This window comes from Corythoichthys intestinalis, chromosome 5 (genome assembly GCF_030265065.1).
Source record: "Corythoichthys intestinalis isolate RoL2023-P3 chromosome 5, ASM3026506v1, whole genome shotgun sequence".
Lineage (NCBI taxonomy): Eukaryota > Metazoa > Chordata > Actinopteri > Syngnathiformes > Syngnathidae > Corythoichthys > Corythoichthys intestinalis.
In genome coordinates, this window is record NC_080399.1 from 40,938,412 (window position 1) to 40,962,202 (window position 23,791).

Below are 23,791 nucleotides of genomic sequence, written 5' to 3' on the forward strand. Positions count from 1 at the left end.
TTCCTAACATATATAACATTAATACACTGCAAAACACACCTCCTTAAAACTAGTCAGTTTTAAGTGTAAATCTATTCGAAATAAGTGAAATTATCTGCCAGCGCTTCAAGTGTATGTCTCTCAGATTTCTTGGAAGAAAAATCGCTAGCTGAAAATAATCTTAACACCCTTATTTTAAGCAATACATTATTATACTTTATGCTAAAAAAAACTTTGAATAAGGAAAGATTTTGAATAATATTTGTGGCTACAGAATATTATTGTTATTTCATTTCAACAGGAATGTGCATATAAAAATTGATCAGTGTTAATAAGTGCCAATAAGTTTTGATTATCTACTGTAACTGTAATTGAGCAGACAAATAAGTTAAATTAATTTGAAAAGTGATTGCTAATGTTATATGCTTTGTTGCACACTGTGAAAATGATTAACTCAAAAGAGCGAGATGTCATGTACCCATTCTGCAGCGCTTTGTTTACATTTGCGGCACACACACGACATTTGCTTTACAGCAGCTAAACTGATACACGGCAGTACTATTTGGACGGAGTTGGAGCTCGCATCCCAATGCGTGTTGTTTTGTGCCTGAGATTTGTTGAGCCGAAAATAAAGGCAGCGTTACAAAGTCATCTGACCGCTCATCATTATACATACTGAATGCATTATTGACTGGCTGACTTCGTTTTCTCCATGTTTAAATTATCATCTAACCACTGTGCCATCATGATAAGCTTGCTTACTGGACATAACTTTTCCAAATGTCTGTGGTGAAAATGTTATTGGCATGTTTTTCATGAAGAATGGTGGTCGTATAAACTGCATTATTTTTTTATCCAGGGCTTTGGCTTTCGGGTGATTTCGGTAAAAATAAAATCGTGTCTAGTCTCAGCGTCAGCTTACGTTCGTACCGGATAATCCGCCTGCACCGGCCTGTTCGCCGCGGCGTATTCGGGGCCTGGCTCTGCTCGCACGCCGTGGGGGAACGCTCGAGAAACCGGGGTGTTCGCCGGAGGTCCCAAAGCCGGGGGACCGGGCTCGGCCCGCCTCGCCGTTGGCGGCCTGCCAGACCGGCCAGAGCGGCGGGCTCCGTCGGAAGACGGCTACATGCTGACTATCGGTCTCCAGTCGTGCCTTAGATACGAGTTTACCACCCGCCTTGGGCTGCATTCCCAAACAACCCGACTCTGTATCGTCACAAGCCCCGTAGTTTAACTTAGTTTGTGTTTACAATAGCTTTAGCATTCCCGCTAGCAGCAGCCTCGTATTCGTTCCAAAAATCTTTGTGATGCAGTTTTAAATGGATGCTGAGTTAGTGGTTTTGAATGAGGACGCTTTCTTTCTGCATCTTGGAACTTCTGAGGTACATGTTTCGCAGATGGCGAGAGCGTCGTTTTTTTTTTTTTAGTAACAGCCGCCATAATATTCAACTACTTCTTGTCATGTAACTCCACCTCCTCAACCCCTCCTCCCTCAGGGGCTTCAGAGAGGGTAGGGGTTGAGGAGGCGGCGTGCTGAATTCTTCGGTTGCGCACATTTGGAGGCTAAATCAAGTATATAATTATCGGATTGCATTATCAGTTGAATTTTTTATTATCTGGATTATCTGTGTGATGTCATAATTGCCATTATCGGCCGATAATTATCGGTGACCGATATTATTCTGTATCTTTAATAAATACTGCATATACATAAAATATATATTGCAATACAAGTCTCCAAAATTTCATTGTACACATTTAATAGTTTATTAAACCTTGTATAGTCAATTCATTCCATTCCAAACCACTTTTGTATTCAGTATTCTTCCATATTTATATAGGTAGAATAAGTATCTCTCATCTTTCATCAGGCAATTGTGTCAGAGCTGCATCGGACAGTTCCAAAATGTGGTTAGCTGTTGGGAGATCTTTTTTATTACACGGATGTTTACCTCTGAATGCTTTTGACAGACAAAATAACTCTTGCTTATTGGAAAAAACTTCCCACTATTTATGCTGAAAACAATATTTAACCTTTGTAAAGAAAGTGGCAGGTCTATCTAAAATTTTCACTTGGAGTGAATCTTATTTTCTTCTTTGAAACGCTTGTTTCATTTGGAATTGGATGCCTTTTGATGTGTCACGTAAGAAGCTGTGTTCATTCATTCATCTGTATTTCATTTAAAAATGGCTTCAAGTGTATTGTAGTATATAATACGCACTGTCTTGAAACTTAAAATGACACAGTTTACGTTTCGATAAAGCTGTAGGAAGTAACAAAGTACAATTTACTTCATTGTTGTTTTCTTAAATATCTGTACTTTATTTTTTTTTTTTTTTAAGGCCTACCGTTATTTTTCAACTTCTATGCATAATGACCTAATGTAAGATAAAATAAAGTCAGGGTTAAGATTTTGATTGAATGATTGGGATTTTGGGGAATTTTAACCCTTTACAGAGCACCCATTGAACTCGTTGGCTGCCAATGACGGAATTAGACGTCCATTCCATTTGGATTGGGAGGCATTCATTCGCCCCTCCCAGTCCTAATATCCGCTTTACCTCTGAAAAAAAAATAGCATTGGCTGCCCGTGTGGATGCCAGTACTTTAATAGGCTGATTTTTAATTGACTTCAAATAGTAACGTTCCAAAATAGAGTTAAGGTTGGAAAAATAAGAGCATTCGTTGAATTTGTCACCAACCATCTGCTTTTTAAATTTTAAGCATATGATTAAACTCGAGATGTACTTGCTGTAGAATGACTCACATAAATTCATGCTCCGTGTTCAGAGATTTTTCATTGACAGCGTTCTTTTTCTTGCAATTGAAATCTTATTCACTTTGACTTCACAGTGAGGTGTTACTAAGATGTACAGTACCTGCGTTAGTAGATAAAGGTATTAGGATGAGTCTTGCGTCTGTGTTTGATGTACAAATAGGATAGGTAATGGCAACTTCAAAGAGACAGCAGTCTCCTGCCTACGCGGGCATCTCCATTTACTACTAGGACTGAATGCTCGCACCCACTCTGAGATCCTCCGGCTTGCATTTGCAAGAGAGGGAATGGAAAAGTGTCTGTGCTGAACAGCGGGATTTACTGTACTTAAAAATGCGTGCAGGCCACAAGGCATAAACATAAATATGAAGAGCTCACAACACAAGCATGTTTTACTTCTCTTTTACTCCACAGCTTCTGGGAATGGCGTTCTCCATGACACTCTTCCATCACATCCACAGAACGGGGAAGAAGTATGACGCCTAGCCTGTGGAGAAGAGGAACCTCAATTCCTGATGGGATGGAACTCTGAATAAATGTACCCCCTCCCCACCCATCAACACCGCTGCCACTACTTTACAATCATCCTTTGACTGTTCCCAGACTTTGTGTGCCGATTCTACGTGTCGCCGGTCATTTTTGCCAAAGAGTAAGACAACTGGAAGATGAGAAGGGACGAGTCATTTGCCACCCAGGAGAATCCTGCTGGTTGTCACTCCTTCATTTTTTTCTTTTGGCTTGGATTTACAATCCGCACACCGGCACAAAGACATTTAAGACTTTTGCTAACACATCCCACTTCTTGGGGAAGAGAACATCATATGCCTTCCCACCTATTTCTTGTGGAGTAATAGTCTTTCCTTTATGCTTAAAAAAACAAACACCCATTTTCCTTTGTAAATGGAGAAAAAAAAATCCAAGACGGCATGCTAGTTTTCTACTTCACCGACTTACCTTTAAGTCCTTTTTCATCCATTTTGTTTCCCAGTATACTTTTGTATGTGCGTAATACTCCTGTTGAATGTTAGTACAACGTTGTGTGTTGGATTTGAGGTGAGGAGCATAGACATGTCAGGATGGTGTTTATTATGATCCATGAGACATATATTTTCCCTTTGACTAGCATTTTGGCTCAAGTGAGTGTTATTGAAGGAAGTTATTAAAGGCAGAGGAATCATTTTGTACTACATTGCGCTTTATTCTTTGGATAAGGGAACAAATCAGTCTGGGCCAAAACACACACACTCACACACTGTGCTGCCACACCAGCATCAACACAATTCCCACTGAGACAATATAAATTGTGTAAAATGCCTGTTTATTAAAGCTCCACCAGGACTGTCAAGAGTAAGATCCTATGTGATGAAATTCCCCCTTCGAGAGTACATACACACTAAATTGTGCTGTTTGTGTGTGTTTTATCACATTGTTCCACACTGCAAAGGGCATAAAAGCACAAAGAATCATGGGCACTCAGAGCAAAAACAGTATTCAAGCCGAAATCATAAATTGTGTTCGTGGAGGCGGCAAAAGGTTTCGGTTTCTTCGTTCATAATCCCCTGCAACACATTTGTCCTCCCCTCATCATCTTCTTCTTGTCTGGAGGTAAACTCCAAAAACATTCAAGAAAGGAAGGGAAGGAAAAAGAAAACTCAAATTATGTGTGAGCAAATGTTTAAAATCCCCATTGGAACCAAAAAGTAACTGTTGAGACTATTAGCAACCACTGCCATACTTGTGTAATCATCAAGTAGAACAAATAAATCATTGTTCTGAACAAATCCAACAAAAGAGGGGATTTCCCCTGACGAGACGAATCCCTACTTTTTGACGAATGATGTTCCTGGGCATGCCACACCTCCATTTTTTCCACCACTCCTATCCCCGTGTTTGTGCTTCCGGCAGCCAGAGGATAGTTTGGTGGGAGGATAGACCGATCAAAGCTAAAACAGATAGCTAAGGCCACCCGGCCTCAAGGAAACATCTATTTGGGACTGTTTATCACATATTCCCAAGAAGCTTTCACATCAGTCTGGCTCCTGAAAGACTGGACACATTGGGACTTGCTTCTTTCTATATGTCTGCTGTGGTAACTTCAAGGGATTTGGCCTCAGGTGGGAAGCACATGAAACATCATTCCATCTCCAGCGAACCCTTTTCATTTGTCAGTATGGAATTATTTATTTCAGTAATCATTTAATAACATTGTTTCACTTAAACTTGGCCAAATCTTTGTAAATTCATGGATATTATTAAAATATTAATATTCTGTCTTTGCATTTTGTCATACTACTGTCCCAATAATTACATCGAATTATATTGTTTTGTTAGTTTTTACAGCGTTGGTATAAAGTTTCATGAAAACACTGTAATAAATATGAACAACTCTCACCAACAGCCATACATAACCTCGATGTTCTCTCATGTCCTTTATCAAATTAAGAGGCCATATTTCTCAAGAGGACATGCATGAATGCATAAAAATAATGAGGAAAGAGTTGAACTCAAATGGATTTTTCTTTGCAAAATCTTTCAACTGATGTTCACTTTTTTTCTTGTTTGGGCAATTAATTTTTAAACTTCAGCGATGTAAATTTGTAATCTTTGCAAGTATAAATATATTTTCCAAGAAGGGTGAAATAATTTCATGTGCAGTTTGCCAGTCCACTTATATATCACAACTAAATTGAATTCAGGGCAGCTAACACGCAAGACATTTTGTTTTTTTGTCCACCTACTGTATGCATAGCAATTTTTAGATTTACATATTTAGTAGGGGTTACTCTTTGTCTCGTCTCATTGTGCAATGTGAGTACAGGCTGCTGAACAAATAATTGAAATGTCATTGCTTTAAACCTCTTAGCATCTTTAAGAATCTTTTATGGCTTTGATTCCACATTTTTCTAAACTGATACACAGCTTGTGTTTTACACAGTGGTGGATTAAGTACTCACTTTTTTTTTACTTAAGTAAAGGTACAAATACAGGTGCAAAAAAATTAAGTACAAGTGTAAGCATAAGAGTATAAGAAAAAAAAGTGAAAAAACAAAAGTACTTGCTTTAAAATTTACAAGTAAAAACTAAAAGTATTTTCTACCGATGCAAAAATTTAAGTATATCTTTTCATGGGACAACTCTGACAAAATGACACTTTGACACAATGAAAAGTAGTCTGTGTGCAGCTTATATTATAGAGTTAATTTATTTTCCCCACCTGTCTCATCAGACCATAGGACATGATTCCAGTAATCCATGTCTTCAGCAAACTGTTTGCGGGCTTTCTTGTGTACCGTCTTCAGAAGAGGGTTCCTCCTGGGGTGACAGCCATGCACACCAATTTGATGTAGAGTGTCGCGTATGGTCCGAGCACTAACAGGCTGACCCCCCACCTCTTCAATCTATGCAGCACTGCTGACAGCACTCATGTAATTAGTCACATGACATTTTGGAGGGAAAATGACAAGCAGTACTTAATTTGGACATTTAGGGATGTTCGTAGTTTCTAAGGGGTGTACTCAGTTTTGTTGCCAGGGGTTTAGATATTAATGGCTATATTTTGAGTTATTTTGAGGGGCGAATAAATTAACTCTATTATATAAGCTGCACACAGACTACTTATCAAAGTGTCCTTTTGTCAGTGTTGTCCCATGAAATTATATACAGTATTTAAATATCTGCAGAAATGCGAGGGGTGTACTCACTTTTCTGATACACTGTATACAGTATGTACATTCATATGTATACAGTATATACAGTGGGGAAAATAAGTATTTAGTCAACCACCAACTCCTACTTGAAAATATTAGAGAGGCCTGTAATTGTCAACATGGGTAAACCTCAACCATGAGAGACAGAATGTGAAGAAGAAAAAAAACAGAAAATCACATTGTTTGATTTTTAAAGAATTTATTTCCAAATTAGAGTGGTAATAAGTATATGTTCACCTACAAACAAGCAAGATTTCTGGCTGTCAAAGAGGTCTAACTTCTTCTAACGAGGTCTAACGAGGCTCCACTCGTTACCTGTATTAATGGCACCTGTCTTAATTCATTATCGGTATAAAAGACACCTGTCCACAATCTCAGTCACTCACACTTCAAACTCCACTATGGCCAAGACCAAGGAGCTGTCGAAGGACACCAGAGACAAAATTGTAGACCTGCACCAGGCTGGGAAGACTGACTCTGCAATAGGCAAAACACTTGGTGGATCCCGTGGCGTCAAAATGATTACAAGAACGGTGAGCAAAAATCCCAGAACCACACAGGGGGACCTAGTGAATGACCTACAGAGAGCTGGGACCACAGTTACAAAGGCTACTATCAGTAACACAGTGCGCCGCCAGGGACTCAAATCCTGCACTGCCAGACGTGTCCCCCTGCTGAAGCCAATACACGTCCAGGCCCGTCTGCGGTTCGCTAGAGAGCATTTGGATGATCCAGAAGAGGACTGGGAGAATGTGTTATGGTCAGATGAAACCAAAATAGAACTTTTTGGTAGAAACACAGGTTTTCGTGTTTGGAGGAGAAAGAATACTGAATTGCATCCGAAGAACACCATACCCACTGTGAAGCATGGGGGTGGAAACATCATGCTTTGGGGCTGTTTTTCTGCAAAGGGACCAGGACGACTGATCTGTGTAAAGGAAAGAATGAATGGGGCCATGTATCGAGAGATTTTGAGTGAAAATCTCCTTCCATCAGCAAGGGCATTGAAGATGAGACGTGGCTGAGTCTTTCAGCATGACAATGATCCCAAACACACAGCCAGGGCAACAAAGGAGAGGTTTCGTAAGAAGCATTTCAAGGTCCTGGAGTGGCCTAGCCAGTCTCGAGATCTTAACCCCATAGAAAATCTGTGGAGGGAGTTGAAAGACCGTGTTGTCCAATGACAGCCCCAAAACATCACTGCTCTAGAGGAGATCTGCATGGAAGAATAGGCCAAAATACCAGCAACAGTGTGTGAAAAGCTTGCGAAGAGTTACAGTAAATGTTTGACATCCGTTATTGCCAACAAAGGGTACATAACAAAGTATCGAGATGAACTTTTGGTATTGACCAAATACCTATTTTCCACCATGATTTGCAAATAAATTCTTTAAAAATCAAACAATGTGATTTTCTGGGGGGGGGTTTTCACATTCTGTCTCTCGTGGTTGAGGTTTACCCATGTTGACAATTACAGGCCTCTCTAATATTTTCAAGTGGGAGATTATGCACAATTAGTGGTTGACTAAATACTTATTTGCCCCACTGTATATGCATACAGAGACAATATTCACCGAAAGAACCATAGAATTTATTGATTGCTCAGTTTTGTTTAAAACTGTGCGGAATGGAAAAAAACAAGCAATAAAATTGACTGTACTGCAAACAGAAGTTTAACAAGCTCAAAAACTCAAAAACCAAGCTTAATGGCAGATTGTAAGCAACTATCAGGTGCATACCGCCACCCACTTTACAAGAGTGTGGTGGTTTTTCATGGGCAATATAATGTTCACCTGCCTAATCTTGCTTGTACTCGTCTTGCTGCCTCTTGTGCTCAGTTACAGCATAGTTGCACAGGGCTTATCGATTGCGCCGGAGGCATGAAAATGAAACTATCAATCACAATGAGGAAATAGGAAAACAAACAAAATTAACGTATATCCTAGGCAACAGTTTGAAACGTAGTGGAGTAAAAAGTACAGATACCTGCTGAAATTGTAGTGAAGTAAAAGTAAAAAGAAACACTTCATATTTGTACTCAAGTAAAGTACAGATACACAAAAATGTACTATGTACAGTATCGAAGAACCGTAATTTTCGCACTATAACGCGCACCTGACTATTAGCCGCCACCCACCAAATGTGACACGAAAACGGCATTTGGTCATAGATAAGCCGCACTGGACTATAAGCCGCAGCTGTTCTCACTGTATTATGGATTTATTTACACCAAAAGATATTAACCGGTAACACTTTATTTTACAGCAGCATCATACGACTGTTGCAAGACCAAATGAACCCCAATGAAGCTGTGAACCAATTGGCTGAAAAGCTTCATTGCTTCAAGAAGCTTCATTTGGCCATCACTGCTCCCTTGAGGTAGACATTCAACCTTTGCTGCCACCTGCTGTCAACACTGTTGGCATCCAACATGCCTCCTAGCATGCATTGCAGCACTACAAATGTAAATAACAATCAAAATTCATATTCTCTGCTAATTATTTCTTCAGTTACTGTTCCAGGTTTGTTTCATTAATTGCTAATTATGATATTTTGTAACAATGTATTTGACAGTGGCGCAAGTAGACTGTTGTAGGACCATCATAATTATGACATGACACTGCCGTGACCATTATTAAATTTTTATGACAGATATCCTTTTGAGTCATCTGGCAAATTATCTCACTTTTCAATGGCTTTAAAAGATCTGAGCTGGACAAAAATGGAGTTAGTGACATAATTTGCCAGATGACAGGTAATGAGATCTGTCATATGCATTCATTAATGCCAATGATAGTGTCATGTCAGAATTATGACGGTCTTGTGGCAGCCTTAGGACGCCACTGTCAAATAAAGTGATATCTATTAACCCAAATAAATCAACAAATAAGCCGCACTGGACTATTAACTGCCGGATTGAAAATGGGGGGGGAAATGTAGCGCCTTATAGTCCGAAAATTACTGTACTTTTACTTCATTACATTCCACCACTGGTTTTCCATGAGAAAACATATCAGACCAATATATACTTCTTTCATTTCCCCTCCTATCCAATTTTTAGTTTACATACATTAAAGGACTTGTTTTTGAAGGACACTATTTGAAAAGAGAGGTCTTGGCAAGGAATTAGACTGACATGCAGTGACCCCACTGGCCCCGATTTACTCCATATGCTCCAACCCGACAGGTGCTGTCCATAGCGTGGAACATGACAGTTGTTGATATACAGCACTGGTACGAGTGGGCACGACTCCTCCGCTCGGCCGCTCGCACAAAGGCACTGGCAGACGGGCGGCCTACACACAGTAGAAAGGCTGCTCTGGGAGTCGACCCGAACCCCGGAGGGATTAAATAGGCAACATCTGTGACCGTTCAGTTAGTCAGATGGCACACTGGCCTGACTGGGGGCAAAATGTTGAATGCATATTACAGTGTTGTCCAGCCATCCATTTTCGATTCTACCTACAGGGCCAAAAGGCAGGTAGAACATAAAGTACAAAGCTCATGCAGGAAGGCTGAGAGTTGAACCCACAACCTTAAGATTATGAGGCAGAGCTGTGGTTCCTAGTCATTGTGCGCAATGAAATTATAAGTGCAATAGTGAAGTTAAAGGAAAAAAAAAAAAAAAAACAAGCTCTTTAGCATTGGCACACTTGACGGACAAGCTTGAACGCTGGATATGTGAAATTCTCATCTCAGCGTGAACTCCCTCTCAACTCTTCACATCTTTACAGCTTTGTAAATGCTCCTTTCGCACTCCAACTATGAATGTTGTTTCAACAAAAGCTGTTCCATACTGTTATTTTTGTACATTGGCTGTCGCTGTTTAACTGTTTGTTAATATTTCCCTACCGCCTTTTTCTCCCCTTAGATGATCCACAGTGAGAACATGACATGATTTAATGTTTGTTTGCTAAGGGATTAGTCAAATGCAATGTTCTTGCATGAGTACAATTGGTGCTCTCTCTTAGCACAGTGACAGGAACTAAAGACAATTAATTCTGAGTTCATAAAGGTAGAAATTTGTCATGTAGCATTGGTTAAATCCTGCAAACGATATTCATTAAATTTCACACTTGTCAACACACTCCTTCATATTAATATCTAGTTTCATGAAATAAAATTGTCAGTGCGTGACGCTCCATTAGGAGTAATTTTGACTTCATTAATCACCTTTTTACATTTGCACGACAAGTGATGATTGCCAAACAGAAGTAGATGCAAGAAATATGGGCCTACCTTTTACTCTTTTAAAAAAATACATAAAATTCCTCTACGCACTCACACAAACCATTACACTCATGCATTTAATCATTGTTGAAATGTCAACCCATACACAAAGACACTTAATTGGACAGCAACAATTAAAAGTTAAATCGTGATCATAACTCTTACTATTGTGTCAGAGTGTAATATTTTAGTGTGATAAAATGACAAGAACTGTAAGATTTCAAGAGATAGAAAAATATTTAAACAATTTCAGCTTTATGTTTCATATTCCTCATAATTTTGTCAGGGCAGAGTAGGTGAAGCCAATGCGGACCAAAGTGTGACCAGGAAGGCTTCCTCCAGAAGCAGATGGAGAGCATAGGGATTTTTATTAAACAATGACAAGGTATTTGGCAGCTGGCAGGGGTGATGGGTCAGTCACTGCTGTGGTAGGTGGCTTCTTCTAAACAGCCGGCTTTGAGGGCTTTGCCGGTTGGGTGTCCTGAGGGCAAAAACAGAAATAAGGACACTGGGTCACTTTCGTAAGTGGTTTAAATCCGATCTGGGCCACATTTTTCCAGAATGTGGCTGTGGTCTGAACTGTCAAGTTTCCCAAATTGGGATTTATGTAGCAATTACATCAGCAAAAACCAAGAGTGGCAGGCAGCAATGTAGCTGTGCATTAGCATTAGCACCTAGCTTAAACTCGGCTTTTACGCAGAAGGCGGGCTTGACCACAGTCATGAAAAAATAAAATGAGGAAAAGGATAAGCCTGATAATGCTATGTTTTATTTCTGTGCGCCAAATGTGCAATATTTTAGTATTGCTTATATGGCAGAGTCGGAGCAAACTGTGCGTGCGTTAGTTCTATGCAATCCATATAAACTTTGAATATAAGACGAAACTGGTATTATTAATGTCTGTTATTTGTGTCGTCTTTTTGGAAAGCAAAATATGATCACCCTGGAATGATGCCCAGCCAGCATGTGTACTCATTTGCTTTTCAATTCAATTAATTTTTATTTGTATAGCCTTATATCACAACAAGGTTGTCTCCCAGAGCTTTACAGAGTCAATTTGATACACAGTCAGATATAGTAGATGAATGAGATGAGTTCATGTCCTGGGCATCCCCCATCCTTAGACCCTCCATGGCGGCAAGGAAAACCCAGTGGGAAAAGAGAAACCTTGGGGAGAACCACAGTCTGGAGAGATCCACTCACAGGACAGGCAGACTATAGATGCACCAGGACTGATGATGGGTGTTAGCAGAAGGAGTTCCACTTTGTAGAGATGCAATGGGGTGAGGGAACATGAGGGTTCCATCTAGCCAGATGTCAGGATAGTCAGGCGGCTGCGGCTGCGGCTGATAAAAATAGCCCCTCCCCGGGTGACTAGTGATGAAGAGACTAAACAACTAGATATTAGAATTAGAAAAGAGAAATAAAGTAAAGACAAGTGGTAGGTAGAGTAGAAGACAGGGATTACATTATTAAATGTGGATTAAATGTAATTAGTTTTACTTTTTGGGCTCATACTTGAACTAGAGTGTGATCTTTCTGCCACTTCTCCACCTCGGTCAGTGCTTCTCGCTGTGTGAAAGTTCAAGTAACTTCGAGGTGTGAATTCATTAAGTCTTACAAAGTCATCCTGCTGAAGCCAAGTTTCAGTCAGGGCCAAAATATGAATATTATAATCCCCAATTATGTCATTTGCTTTGATGCTTCTGCACATGCGGGTCATCTTGCTCATTGCGTGTCAGACTGCGAATTAGTGCGCATACGTAATACTTGAATGGGCTCAGTGGACAAAGGCAGTCTGAACAGGCACGCCAAAAAAACAGATAGCACAAAAAATCGTAATTGTGCATGACCTGCAGTATGAACCTAGCCAAAAAGTCAAAAAAGGCTTAGGACCGATGTACTGCTTGTAACTACCAGAATCATCTGGCACCTGCCTGCTGCTCAGGCCACTCCTTAAAAGCAATGTGCACTGCGAGGACTGTCACACCACCCAGACTGCCAAGACTGAACTAATGTCACATGTTAAAGCAGGTAGTGTTACAAAAGTAAAAGTAGAGGAGAGTCTGGGCAAGGACCACCACTTCACTTCACACACACACATCCATTGTTCTAATATAATCACATTATTCTAGAATACACCGACATCTATCAGAATGGTGCAAAAGATGTTTCCTGTACTCATTGGCTGCCATTGACGGTGATATCTATCCATAGCTATCTATTTTGACTCTAACTTTCAATAACAGTGAATGGGTTTTAACAATGTCTGATAAGATCAGGAATCTGACTAAAGAATGTAAATAACAAAGTATTATAACTCCTTACAGGAAGAGCGGCATTAAATTTCCTGCTAACTCCACATTAACACTGAGACGTTCTGTTAGTGTAATTATAGAACACTCAATTCTCTATTACCGCCATGACGTTTTTTTTTTTTTTTTTTTTTTGTACAGTTGTCATTTCATGTACTATATTGTTTCTTTGAACCTACTGAACGCCTCTAGGTACGATGCTTTGAGATTTTTCATGTTAAAACACAAAACGAGCCACTCTAATTTTTCATTTCCTCAAGTGTGACAGCTGTTTTTTTTTTATTCTCAAACATAGGAGCAGTGTACATTTAAATACTTTTTTTTTTTTCTTAATAACTTGTAACTTTTTCTTGGAAAGAAAAGGTAGTATTTTCGGGGAAACGCCCACTAAGAGTCGGCGGAAGAACGCTCATGCAGTAATTGGCTTTTGTCTGCTGTGGAGAATTTTCAGATAATTGTTTTTCATGTTTGTTTTTTTCTACCTTTGACACATGATTTCTTTAATCTCCTAATTCTCCGACCCCCCTGTGCTTCTGCTGAATATCTTGAGTTGTGTGCTCTAAAAATGGTGTGCTTGATGTTGTGTTCTAATGGCTGGCCCTATCTGATACCTGCCAGCTTTGTTTGTCCTGTGGAGTTCATTTTTTTCTGCTACATGTGAAAGAAAAAAGTAGTCTGAATAAGTGGTAGACCGAACTTGGCTTTCTTGGAAGAAAAAAAAACAACAACTATAGTATATTTTTAAATAAAGAAAAGAGAGTCCCAAAATGTCCCAATGCCACACACTTATTATTATTTTGATTAGACATGTTCACTGTATATTGTATAGCAGAGCTAACTGAAAGATGTACACTCGATGTTTCTATTTTTTTCAAGAAAGTGTTTCATTTAAATAACATTTGAACATGGTACAGCAGTTTCCATGAGGAGCCTGTGACAAAATTACTATTTAAAAAATAACGTTAATGACTTTGAAAAAAAAAACTGAGTACAGAGTAGTAGTCAGTGAGGAAGATAAGGAAATTAAAGAACAAAAACAGAAACAAGTGTGGCAATGTGTTTTTGTAAGCAGCTTGATCCCACTTGAAACCAATTGTTCTTAAGTCCCATGTGTGATTATGAGTGGAGTTTATTGTGGCTTTTCAACCTTTTTTTTCACCACTGTTCCTTCTATGCAAAAAATATAGAATATATAAATATATACATGACCTTTAGCCTTTGTACAGATTATTTTCTATGAGTAACGTCATCAAATAAAGTGAACCAAATCAAATGTGAAAGCAGTGAATTTTTTGGTGCGTGTGATCTAATATAAATTGCATTCTTGGAATAAGTAATAAACAGCAAAATGAATAAACTCCGGGAGAATGGCATGTTTATTAAAATTGGTATCAGCTGCAGACCGGCTGTGACATCACAACTTGCGTTGTTTACACCACATTTGAGTAAGCCTGCTTTTTAAAAATGTATCGGTCGGAACTGCAACTGTGTCAGGCTGTCAGCATCAAAGGAATGTCCAATCCATTTTGACTGGTTCGTTCATTCCCCCTTCCGAGTCAAAGTGGATTGGACATCTAACACCGCGTGGTGTTGAAACGTGAGGATTCACAGCCAGTCCTTCGTTTTGATCAATTGTATGTCTATCGTTGTCAATGGCATGCAGTGAGTTAAATACTGTGAAATAATATTTTTTTTAAATGTCAATTTTAGTATTACTTGTGGCCGTAATCCGTGTGTATATCTGTTTATATTCATTGTAATTTAATTTAAATTCCCATGTCATAAATTAAAACTGTTGACACCATAAGGACACTCAGATTTATATTCTCCATGTCTAAGCAGCTAAACTGGACAGGTAAAAATAAATAAATACAGTGGTATGAAAAAGTATCTGAACCTTTTGGAATTTCTTGAGTATTCTTTTCACCAAATACTTTTTTACTTGTACCTGAGTACATTTTTTGGACGACTACTTTTACTTTTACTTGAGTAATATTATTTTGAAGTAACGCTACTCTCACTTGAGTAAAATTTTTGGCTACTCTACCCACCTCTGGGAACAGCATGCAAAACACAACTGCTAAATTAGAACCCGAATCTTTACATTATTATTATTCTGATTTGTATTTATAATTTATTGGTTTTGCTATGTGTGATTGCTATTTGTAATTGTACCTGCAGTATTCACGAATCAGTCAGCGTAGGTTTTGTGCTGTGGAACAAATTAATCGAATCATAATGTACAGGGTGACCCAAAAAAAAGTTTACACTCAGTTGACTGCTTGTTTAAAAGCCATTGAAACATATCTAAATAGGTTGTCATGCTTAAGTGATTCATTAAGGTCACTCAATGCAGCTGGTAATCTCTCGTCTCTACAATTCCTGTGCTTCTGCTGAAAATGAAGAAAACTTTAGCTGTACCTGAATTGCTGCGTGCCGGTCTGACACCTACTGAGATTGCAGCAAATCTGAGAATATCCAGATGTGCAGTCTACAAAGTTAAAAAGAAGCTGAAAGATACTGGAACAGCCTCACGAAAACCTGGGTCTGGAAGTGCCGATCTGTGCGGACTAAAAAGTTGATTGACAAGGTGATATGTGGCCACCCCAGAGTCCAGATCTCAATCCCCTGGATTATAGCATATGGGCAACTGTGGAGGACAGTGCCTGTAAGAAGCCACAAACTTCTGTGGCAGCCTTGGAGAGGTCCATTGTTAGATCTTGGGAAAAGATGACAGCATCCTACATAAAGAAGACCTGTCAAGCGTTCCGCAGGCGCCTGGAGGCTGTTGTGACACTTAAGGGAGGACACATTGAAAAATAGAGTGTACTGTATATGTTCTTTACAATAATGTATAATTTGTGATTAAATTCTAATTCTAAGATGAATAAACATGGCATTTAAGTTGTATTATGGCACTGTAAACTTTTTTTTGGGTCACCCTGTAGTCTTTTAGACTAAAAAATCCCGCTCGACAGATGACAATTTCAATTTACAAACCAGGTCCAGGAATGAAATAAATTTGTATGTAGAGGCACCACTGTAATAAAAAAAGGGAAAAAAAGAAGAAAAAAAAATAATTGCTAATATTTGTTGGGTTTTTTTTTTTTAATGACCAAAAATAGTCACTTGCAATATAAAGGGTTAAAGATCTTAAGCGTCAACTTTGGAATAGCTGGCCACGGTAGTGACCACTCTCTGAAAGGGTTAAAATTTCTTTGAAAATTGGTCCGCCACAACACCAGCGACCGATACCATGCTACCAAACAAAATCAGTAACAGCCTTGTTATTAGTGATGAAACATTATTTTTGTATGGTGATATGTCGACATTGGTGGTAACAGTACATCGAAATCTAAGGTGGAATACTGACTTGAACATTGCCAAAAGATGAGAACTGCCTAATGGTGTGTCTGCCATTAACTGCAGCTGGCTACTAATTCTATTTGAGATGATTTTACTACTCTGCTGTCAGGTCATCCAGACAATTTATGACAGACTCCACCTAAAAATCAGACATAAGACAAAAGGAGAACCAGCTCAGCCGGAAAAGCACGCAGCTGTGCACCGTTGTTCCTTTCATAAGAGAATATGTTGAATACTGTGTGAGGAACACAGAACAGTAAACCTTTCGATGTAAAAGTCATTTTTTTCCCCCTCTTCTACAGCTTACCAGAAACATACACTGCTCAAAAAAATAAAGGGAGTACTAATGTAACACATTGTAGATATAAATGAATGAAATATTTTTTATTAAACTTTGTTCTTTTCATGGCTGAATGTGCTGACAACAAAATTACACAAAAATTATCAATGAAAATCAAATGTATCGACTGGTCTGGATTTGGAGTTATGTGATGTCGAGCGGAGTCGGTAGCTCGAGTCGTTCTGGGACCGATGGGTCAGTGGTTCGATTCCCGGCTTTGACTGCCCACTGTCGAAGTCCCCACTAATTAGTCCTCAATGGGTTGACAGCGCCTGCATGGCGGCAGCACCATTGGTGTATGAATGTGTGTGCCCACAATGCCTGGGCATTCTCCTAATGAGACGATGGAGGATATCCTATGGAATCTCCTCCCAAATCTGGACCAGGGCATCACTGAGCTCCTGGACAGTCTGAAAAGCAACATGACTCTGCCAGATGGACCTAAACATAATATCCCAGAAGTGTTCTATTGGATTTAGGTCAGGCGAACGCGGGGGTCAAGGTTATCAATTATCAGGCTGGGTTATTAAGGTTATCAGGAACCGCTTGCATACTCCAGCCACATGAGGTTGGGCATTGTCGTAGACCAGGCGGAACCCAGGTCCCACTGCAACCGTAGCTATGACAATGAGCCCAAGGATTTCATCCTGATACCTAATAGCAGTCAAGCTGCCATTATCTAACCTTTGTGTCCTTCCAGGTATATGCCTCCCCTGACCATCACTGACCACCACCACACAGGTCGTGCTGAATGATGTTGCAGGCAGCATAATGTTCTCCATGGCATCTCTGGACCCTTTCACGCCTGTCGCATGTGCTCAGGTTGAACAATGATCAATGGCATAGTTGCAAATTCTGGTGGTCTATGGCAAATGCCTATCAAGCTCTACAGTGATTGGCAGTGAGCACAGGCCCCACTACAGGCCCTCAGACCATCCTCATGGAGCCCGTTTCAGATTGTTTGGTCAGAAACATTCATACCAGTGGCCTGCTGGAGGTAATATTTTAGTGCTCTGGCAGTGTTTATCCTGGTCCTCCTTGAACAAAGGAGTGGATACCGATCCTGCTGAGGGTTTAACGATCTTCTACGGCCCTGTCCAGCTCTCCTGTTGTAACTACCTGTCTCCTGGAATCTCCTACAGGATGACAGGTTGCGCCTCAGACTGTCCAGGAGCTCAGTGATGCCCTGGTCCAGATCTGGGAGGAGATCCATCAGGAGAAGATCCGCCACCTCATCAGGAGCATGACCAGGCGTTGTAGAGAGGTCATACAGATGCGCGGAGGCCACACACACTGCTCGCACACACTGAGCCTCATTTTGGCTTGTTTAAAGGACATTACATAAAACTTGGATCAGCCTGTAGAGTGTTTTTCCACTTTCATTTTGAGTATAAATCAAAATCCGGATCTTCATGGGTTGATACATTTGATTTTCATGGATAATTTTTAACTGTCTTTGTTGTCAGCACGTTCAACTATGGAAAGAACAAAGTATTTAATAAAAATATTTCATTTATTCAGATCTTCAACATGATACGATAGTGTTCCCTTTATTTTATTGAGTAGTATAGTCTTTATAAAAAATAAAAAAAACAAATTTAATACAAACAGCAATCTGACTAACTGTCAAAAAAGATCAAGATTAGAAGGCGTTTCAGCCATCTGTGGGCTAGGAATGGAATGCTGAAATGACACACAGAACAAAGCAATGTCTTTTTGTATTTAAGCGTGATTGCCGAAGAAGGCGCAGACTTGAGTCTACAGACACATACCCAACTCAGTGTTTTGAATATACTTTCTAAGCTTGCATACATCCTACTAGGTAGCATTTAGTATTTATTTTATTTATTTAGCAGTATTTAGCAGTATTTAGCTGGCTTTTCAAATGCTTAATGAAAATGGGGTGGCGATAAAAATTCAGTCGTCACTCTGCCCAGATCGCTGTTGGTAGCGCCGCTTTCAGCCAATTACTGAGACAAAGTTGCTCACACTAAAGCGGCTGGAACTGATGTTAAAGCTATTGATCATGCTCTCTTCAACATGTTTTGCGTTAAAGTGATAGCTTGGCCTTTGAATGATGTGTTTGTTTCACACAACGCTTCTGTCCCGCTGTTTTTTTTCATCCGTTAATAATTCACAGTGATTGAATCCACATTCTTAAGAGTCAGTTGAGGCTTTTTATCTTTTTTCGATATTTGCTTCCATGCGAGTCAAACTGCTCCGAAGGCAGAAGCAGACCCAGGACTGGGAGTGCTTCATGGACCCCCGGGGGAAAAATGCATGCCTTGCTTTGGGAAAATTGTTACCAAATCACTGTTACACTATTGTGGATACGTGGAAGACAGGAAGGAGCTGAAATACAGTGGTACCTCAAGATATAAAATTAATTCGTTCCGGAGTGGCTTGCACATCATGATCTTTTCATATGATGAACCACATTTCAGTGCAATCTGATTACGTTCCTCATTAATGAGTAACCTTACAAACCAATAATCTGATAAAAGTTAGTTACCTTAGTGTCTGTGCGTTACAATTTTTTTTTATTGCCTCATAATGTATGTAGAATGAAGAATATTGTAGTCATGTACGAAGAGTATTTTGAATAGAAAATGTTAGAAAGGTTCTCGCTACATGTTCGTTTCCATGGAAACCGCTCATCGCTCTTCCGGTTTTAGTCTCGAGTCACACGCGCTCAGTGTTTTGGGACTGACGTGTGCTAGCGCGGATGCACATTCGAGCCGAGTGCAATATTGTTCTGTGGGCTTACGTGAATGAACGTGAGTATTTTTACTCCATTTTGGAGGAATCCAACGATAGGTTAGAGCCGTTACACGCCTGGCCGTTTCGTAGCTTTGCTGTTGCAACGGCGGGCAGTCATTGCTCCTGCTCATCCTTGTAAAGTCGATAACCATACTTTACATCATATTCGTGTTGCACATTTATGCCATGAAGTGATGTGTTTGTTAAGCATCTTTAGGATGTGTTATAAGTTCGCTTGAGTGTAAAGTGCTTAGTTGCCGCCACATTTTCTGGCCAAGGTTAGTCTGTAGTCTGTACGGCGTACTTCCAGGTTAGGCGTGCGCATTCGCGGCCGCCCCGACCTTTTTGGTTATTGCACAGTGCAATTCATTTGTTTGTTTTTGATTAATGTGCAGTCAATTTGTATTGTTTTATATTGGCACTGATATTCTGGTAACCCTAACCAGAAATTCTGAATTTTTGACATGAGGCTTAATCTTCGAGTTAGCGGGGTACAATTAGTTGGTGGAGTTTGTACTGACTAATCCCTGTATCTACTCAAGTTCTGAATGCTAATTATGAGTTTGTGATGATGACGTGCGCCCAGTGCAGTTGACGAAGCGAAGCAAACACCAGCGAGTCCCTTTCTCAGTTCAACAGTTTATTTTGCTGGCGTCTTGTAACTTAACTCAAAAGCAAACTGAAAAACGTATTCTTACCAAACAAACAAAATGAGTACATTCCTTTCCTGCACGCTACACTAAGCCACAGTCAAAAACTGTTTGCCCTCCTAACTGCCAACAACTGTGAAATTATTAGCTGACATTTTAAGTGTACTGGGGCTGATTCCAGATCAGTGGAAAGACACCATTTACAGCCCCTAGTGGTCAGGAGTAAAATTACAAATAACACAAATCAGGAATATGGCTCTTACAGAGTTGATTTCAACAAATTCCATGCAGTTTATCATTTATTTGTTAGTTTAAGGCCTCAGGAGTGGCTAAGCTAGCATGAGTCAATGGTGGTTGAAATCAATTCCATCGACTAATTAAACCTCCGCTAACTCAAAGATCAAGCCTTATGTGAAAAATTCTGATCTTCCCCTTTAAATTCCATTATCAGAAAGTCAATTACATGTGATGATATTTTTCTGTTGTCATTCTTATGTTAATGCGGCAATGGGAAAAAAATTGGTAAAAGTAAGTGATAAATTACTTTTAAAGTAACTTAGTTACTTTGATAACAATCAGTAAAGTAACTAGACTACTTTTTGAGGCATAATCAGTAATTACTTTCTCAAGTAATCTGTGACAACACTGCACATTTTTACATGTAAATCATTTTGTTTGGTTCCAATCTTTACTAATACACCACATTAAATTTAATAGTAGCACCAGATTGAAATAAAAGATAAATACATTCTGACCAATAGGGCAACAGAATCATGGTTTCTGAGAATAATGGGAAAGATTCTGACCAATAGGATCTTATACTTGGACTTTTAAATGTTCTGTGAGTGGGAAATAGGTATCTTTTAGAGTACTTATTATATTTCACATGCTGAATAATTTTACGTAATATGAAGTGAAAAATGGAAAAAGGGTGAGAAGCTCGGTCATCCGGGAGGGACTCAGGGTCGAGCTGCTACTCCTTCACGTTAAGAGGAGCCAGCTGAAATGGCTCGGTCATCAGGTTCGGATACCACCTGGAGGCCTCCAAGGAAAAGTGTTCTGGGCATGTCTCACCGGAAGAGGGATGGGGACGACCCAGGACATGCTGGAGAGACTATGTCTCTTGGCTTTCCTAGGAATGCCTTGAGATCCCGCCGGAGGAGCTGGTTGAGGAGGCTCGGGAGAGGGAAGTCTGGGCTTCCCTGCTACAGTTACTACCCCCACGGCCCGACCCCGGATTAAGCACGAGATAATGGATGAAGTGGGAAAAAAAAGCTTTGAAAAACCTTTCGTGAAATGAATTTTTCATGTACCTAAACTTGAGGTACCACAGTACTAGAGTTCTGGGTCATCCAGTACCTTATGGTTCAGCGGTTGGCATAAGTGTGTACCTGATTTGGACCCTATAAAGAACTTTGGGCACTGACATAGTATAGATAAAATCTCCATAGAAGTAGTTTCCTTCAACCATTTCTGTGTAGCAGAGAACAGACTGATTACTAACTCAACCTTGGACTATAGGCTATTGTTATTACATTTTTCTTTTCACTTGGCATATTGTTATTGAATACTGGATTAAAAACGCTGCATTGTACATTAACCTCCCCACCCCAATCTATAATATTAATATATCAAACATTTGGATGCATTCCATTTAGCTGTTGTCGTTCACATATGTTTATTATGACCAGCAGGTCTTTATGGATGTTTCTGGGCCACACCAGCATTAGGTGGTTGTGTCACTGGCCCCCAGACCATCCCCTTTTGTTTTTTTAGACACTAACAACCAGCCTAGAACCCCTTTCTCTCGTATGGCAGTGAAGTGCATAACCAATCTTTTTGTTCTTTTGGAGCTCAACTCACAGTGCTTCCATTCGCGTGCCAGAGAAGCAGAACTAAGAAATGGACAGAAAACATAATCTGGATCGAGCTGAGACCTTCACCTTCGTCAACCCCTGCATTCGATATTTTCTCTTCTTTTTCAGCTTCTTATTTTGGGTGAGTACTGAGTGGTGTTCAGGTCAGTGCAAACTAAATAAAAAAACAAGGGACAAACAGAATTTGTCAAATAGTGGGCAATACATATTATCCATATCATTAGCTCGCAGGGAGCTCAAGGCAAGTCAACAGGAAAGATGAAATTAATAAATGTGTGGAGCAAATTCTATTCATAATAAATGAAGAAGTCTAATTTAAATTGTGTCTGAGGTAACAATCGGCGGGCGCACCTCACCTCCCCTGCCCCCTTTTAATTTTTTGCTTGCTCATCAATCAGGCTGACAAATACTGTGTGCTTTCTTCCAATTTTTTTAATCAAGTCATTGTATCAACAATACAAAGCTTTTCAGTGCTAGTTTTAGCAAGCTTTTCTAACTGCCTTCCTGAACATTACATTTGGCATATGGCAGAAAACACAGACAAGAATGAAAAAGCTATTTCTGCTCTTGCCCTCCTCTTTAAAAGAAACTGCTGTATTTTAAGCCAAAACAACTGTTGTTTTTGATAGAACAATATGTCTATATGGTGCCATAGCAGATTCATGGCGCATTAAGCCCCCGAACTATTTTTAATTTGTCCGTTTTACACTGAAATCCCTCGTTTACAGACATCGCGCAACCGCTTTTGTTTCACCCCGGCCATAAAATGAAGGTAATTAATTACATTTATTTTTCAAATTGTCTGTCATTTTTAGCTTGGAATCATTAATTGATGTCTAATATTTCGTTTAAAAAAAAAAAAAAAAAATTAAAAATTATTCACTCGCATATTTTAAACTTTAAAACAAATTACATCACAATGAAAAAATGGTGTCTGGAAAAAAGTCACGGATATCTACCTTTTTGTTTTTTTTGTTACTGTCTCAATTTCTCTGATATGTTAGATGATAAATAATCGCTCCAAACAAAGAAAAATGAGGAAAAAAAGTTTTAAAAGGCAAATATATGAAAAAGAAAATCTCGACCACTCCTTGATGTCTGCGATTTCTGCATCGCAACCCTTGTTTTATTACCATGTTTCACCCATGAAATCCCCCCATAATCCAGCTGTGGCCATTCACTGCTGTGTCTTCACACTCAGTGATACATGCTACATGGAGTTTTTGGATTGAAACAAGGTAAGTACGCAATAATATCTCGTTAAAGTCATGGTGTCTGTAATTCTGCTCTTGCGTGCTCTCACCTCCAGATAGGGTTTTTCTATTTGAATTTTTATTTTAAAATTTTTTTTTTTTTTTTTTTTATGCCCTCCTGTTCAAAATTTTTCTTACCCCAGAAAATTGAGATTTTAAGCTTTCCAATGATGTATCACACATGCACATCGGACAATTTTGCAATGTGGCCAAATTGGGGGTCTCAGAGCAGAACTTCAAGTCACCTGAGTGTTTTCCGCCATATACAGTATAAACAGCATTGCAACTGCCCATTAAGTACAGATTGTATTCGTTTTATCACATCTTATTTTGGCGATTTTTAGCTGTGGAGAAATTACCAATCCTACCCATATGTTTGTTGAATTCATGGTTTGTTTGTTGTTGTTGTTGTTGTTTTTTACCTTTACAACCCACTTGAGCTCAGATAAAAGCAAACAAACATAAGAATGTTGAATGTGTCTTCAACTCCCAGCATCAAACACCACAAATTTCTATGAGAATAAAAAATGAACTGGG

General features: G+C 39.4%; 2 protein-coding genes across 6 annotated transcripts in view; both read left to right on the forward strand.

The window, feature by feature from the left end:
• Window positions 1-14,882, forward strand: part of tspan9a (tetraspanin 9a) — a 332,421-nt gene extending 317,539 nt beyond the window's left edge. For all 5 annotated transcript variants that reach the window (XM_057837779.1, XM_057837777.1, XM_057837780.1 and 2 more), the window contains one exon: window positions 3,171-14,882. In XM_057837779.1, coding sequence (XP_057693762.1) covers window positions 3,171-3,242 — 72 coding nt within the window. In that variant the 3' untranslated portion in view covers window positions 3,243-14,882. The remainder of the gene's footprint in view (window positions 1-3,170) is intronic.
• A 7,098-nt stretch (window positions 14,883-21,980) lies between these two features.
• tspan33b (tetraspanin 33b) overlaps window positions 21,981-23,791 on the forward strand; it is a 38,021-nt gene continuing 36,210 nt past the window's right edge. Inside the window, exon 1 of the mRNA XM_057836855.1 lies at window positions 21,981-22,122. Within this exon, the coding sequence (XP_057692838.1) occupies window positions 22,027-22,122 (96 nt within the window). The 5' untranslated portion in view covers window positions 21,981-22,026. The remainder of the gene's footprint in view (window positions 22,123-23,791) is intronic.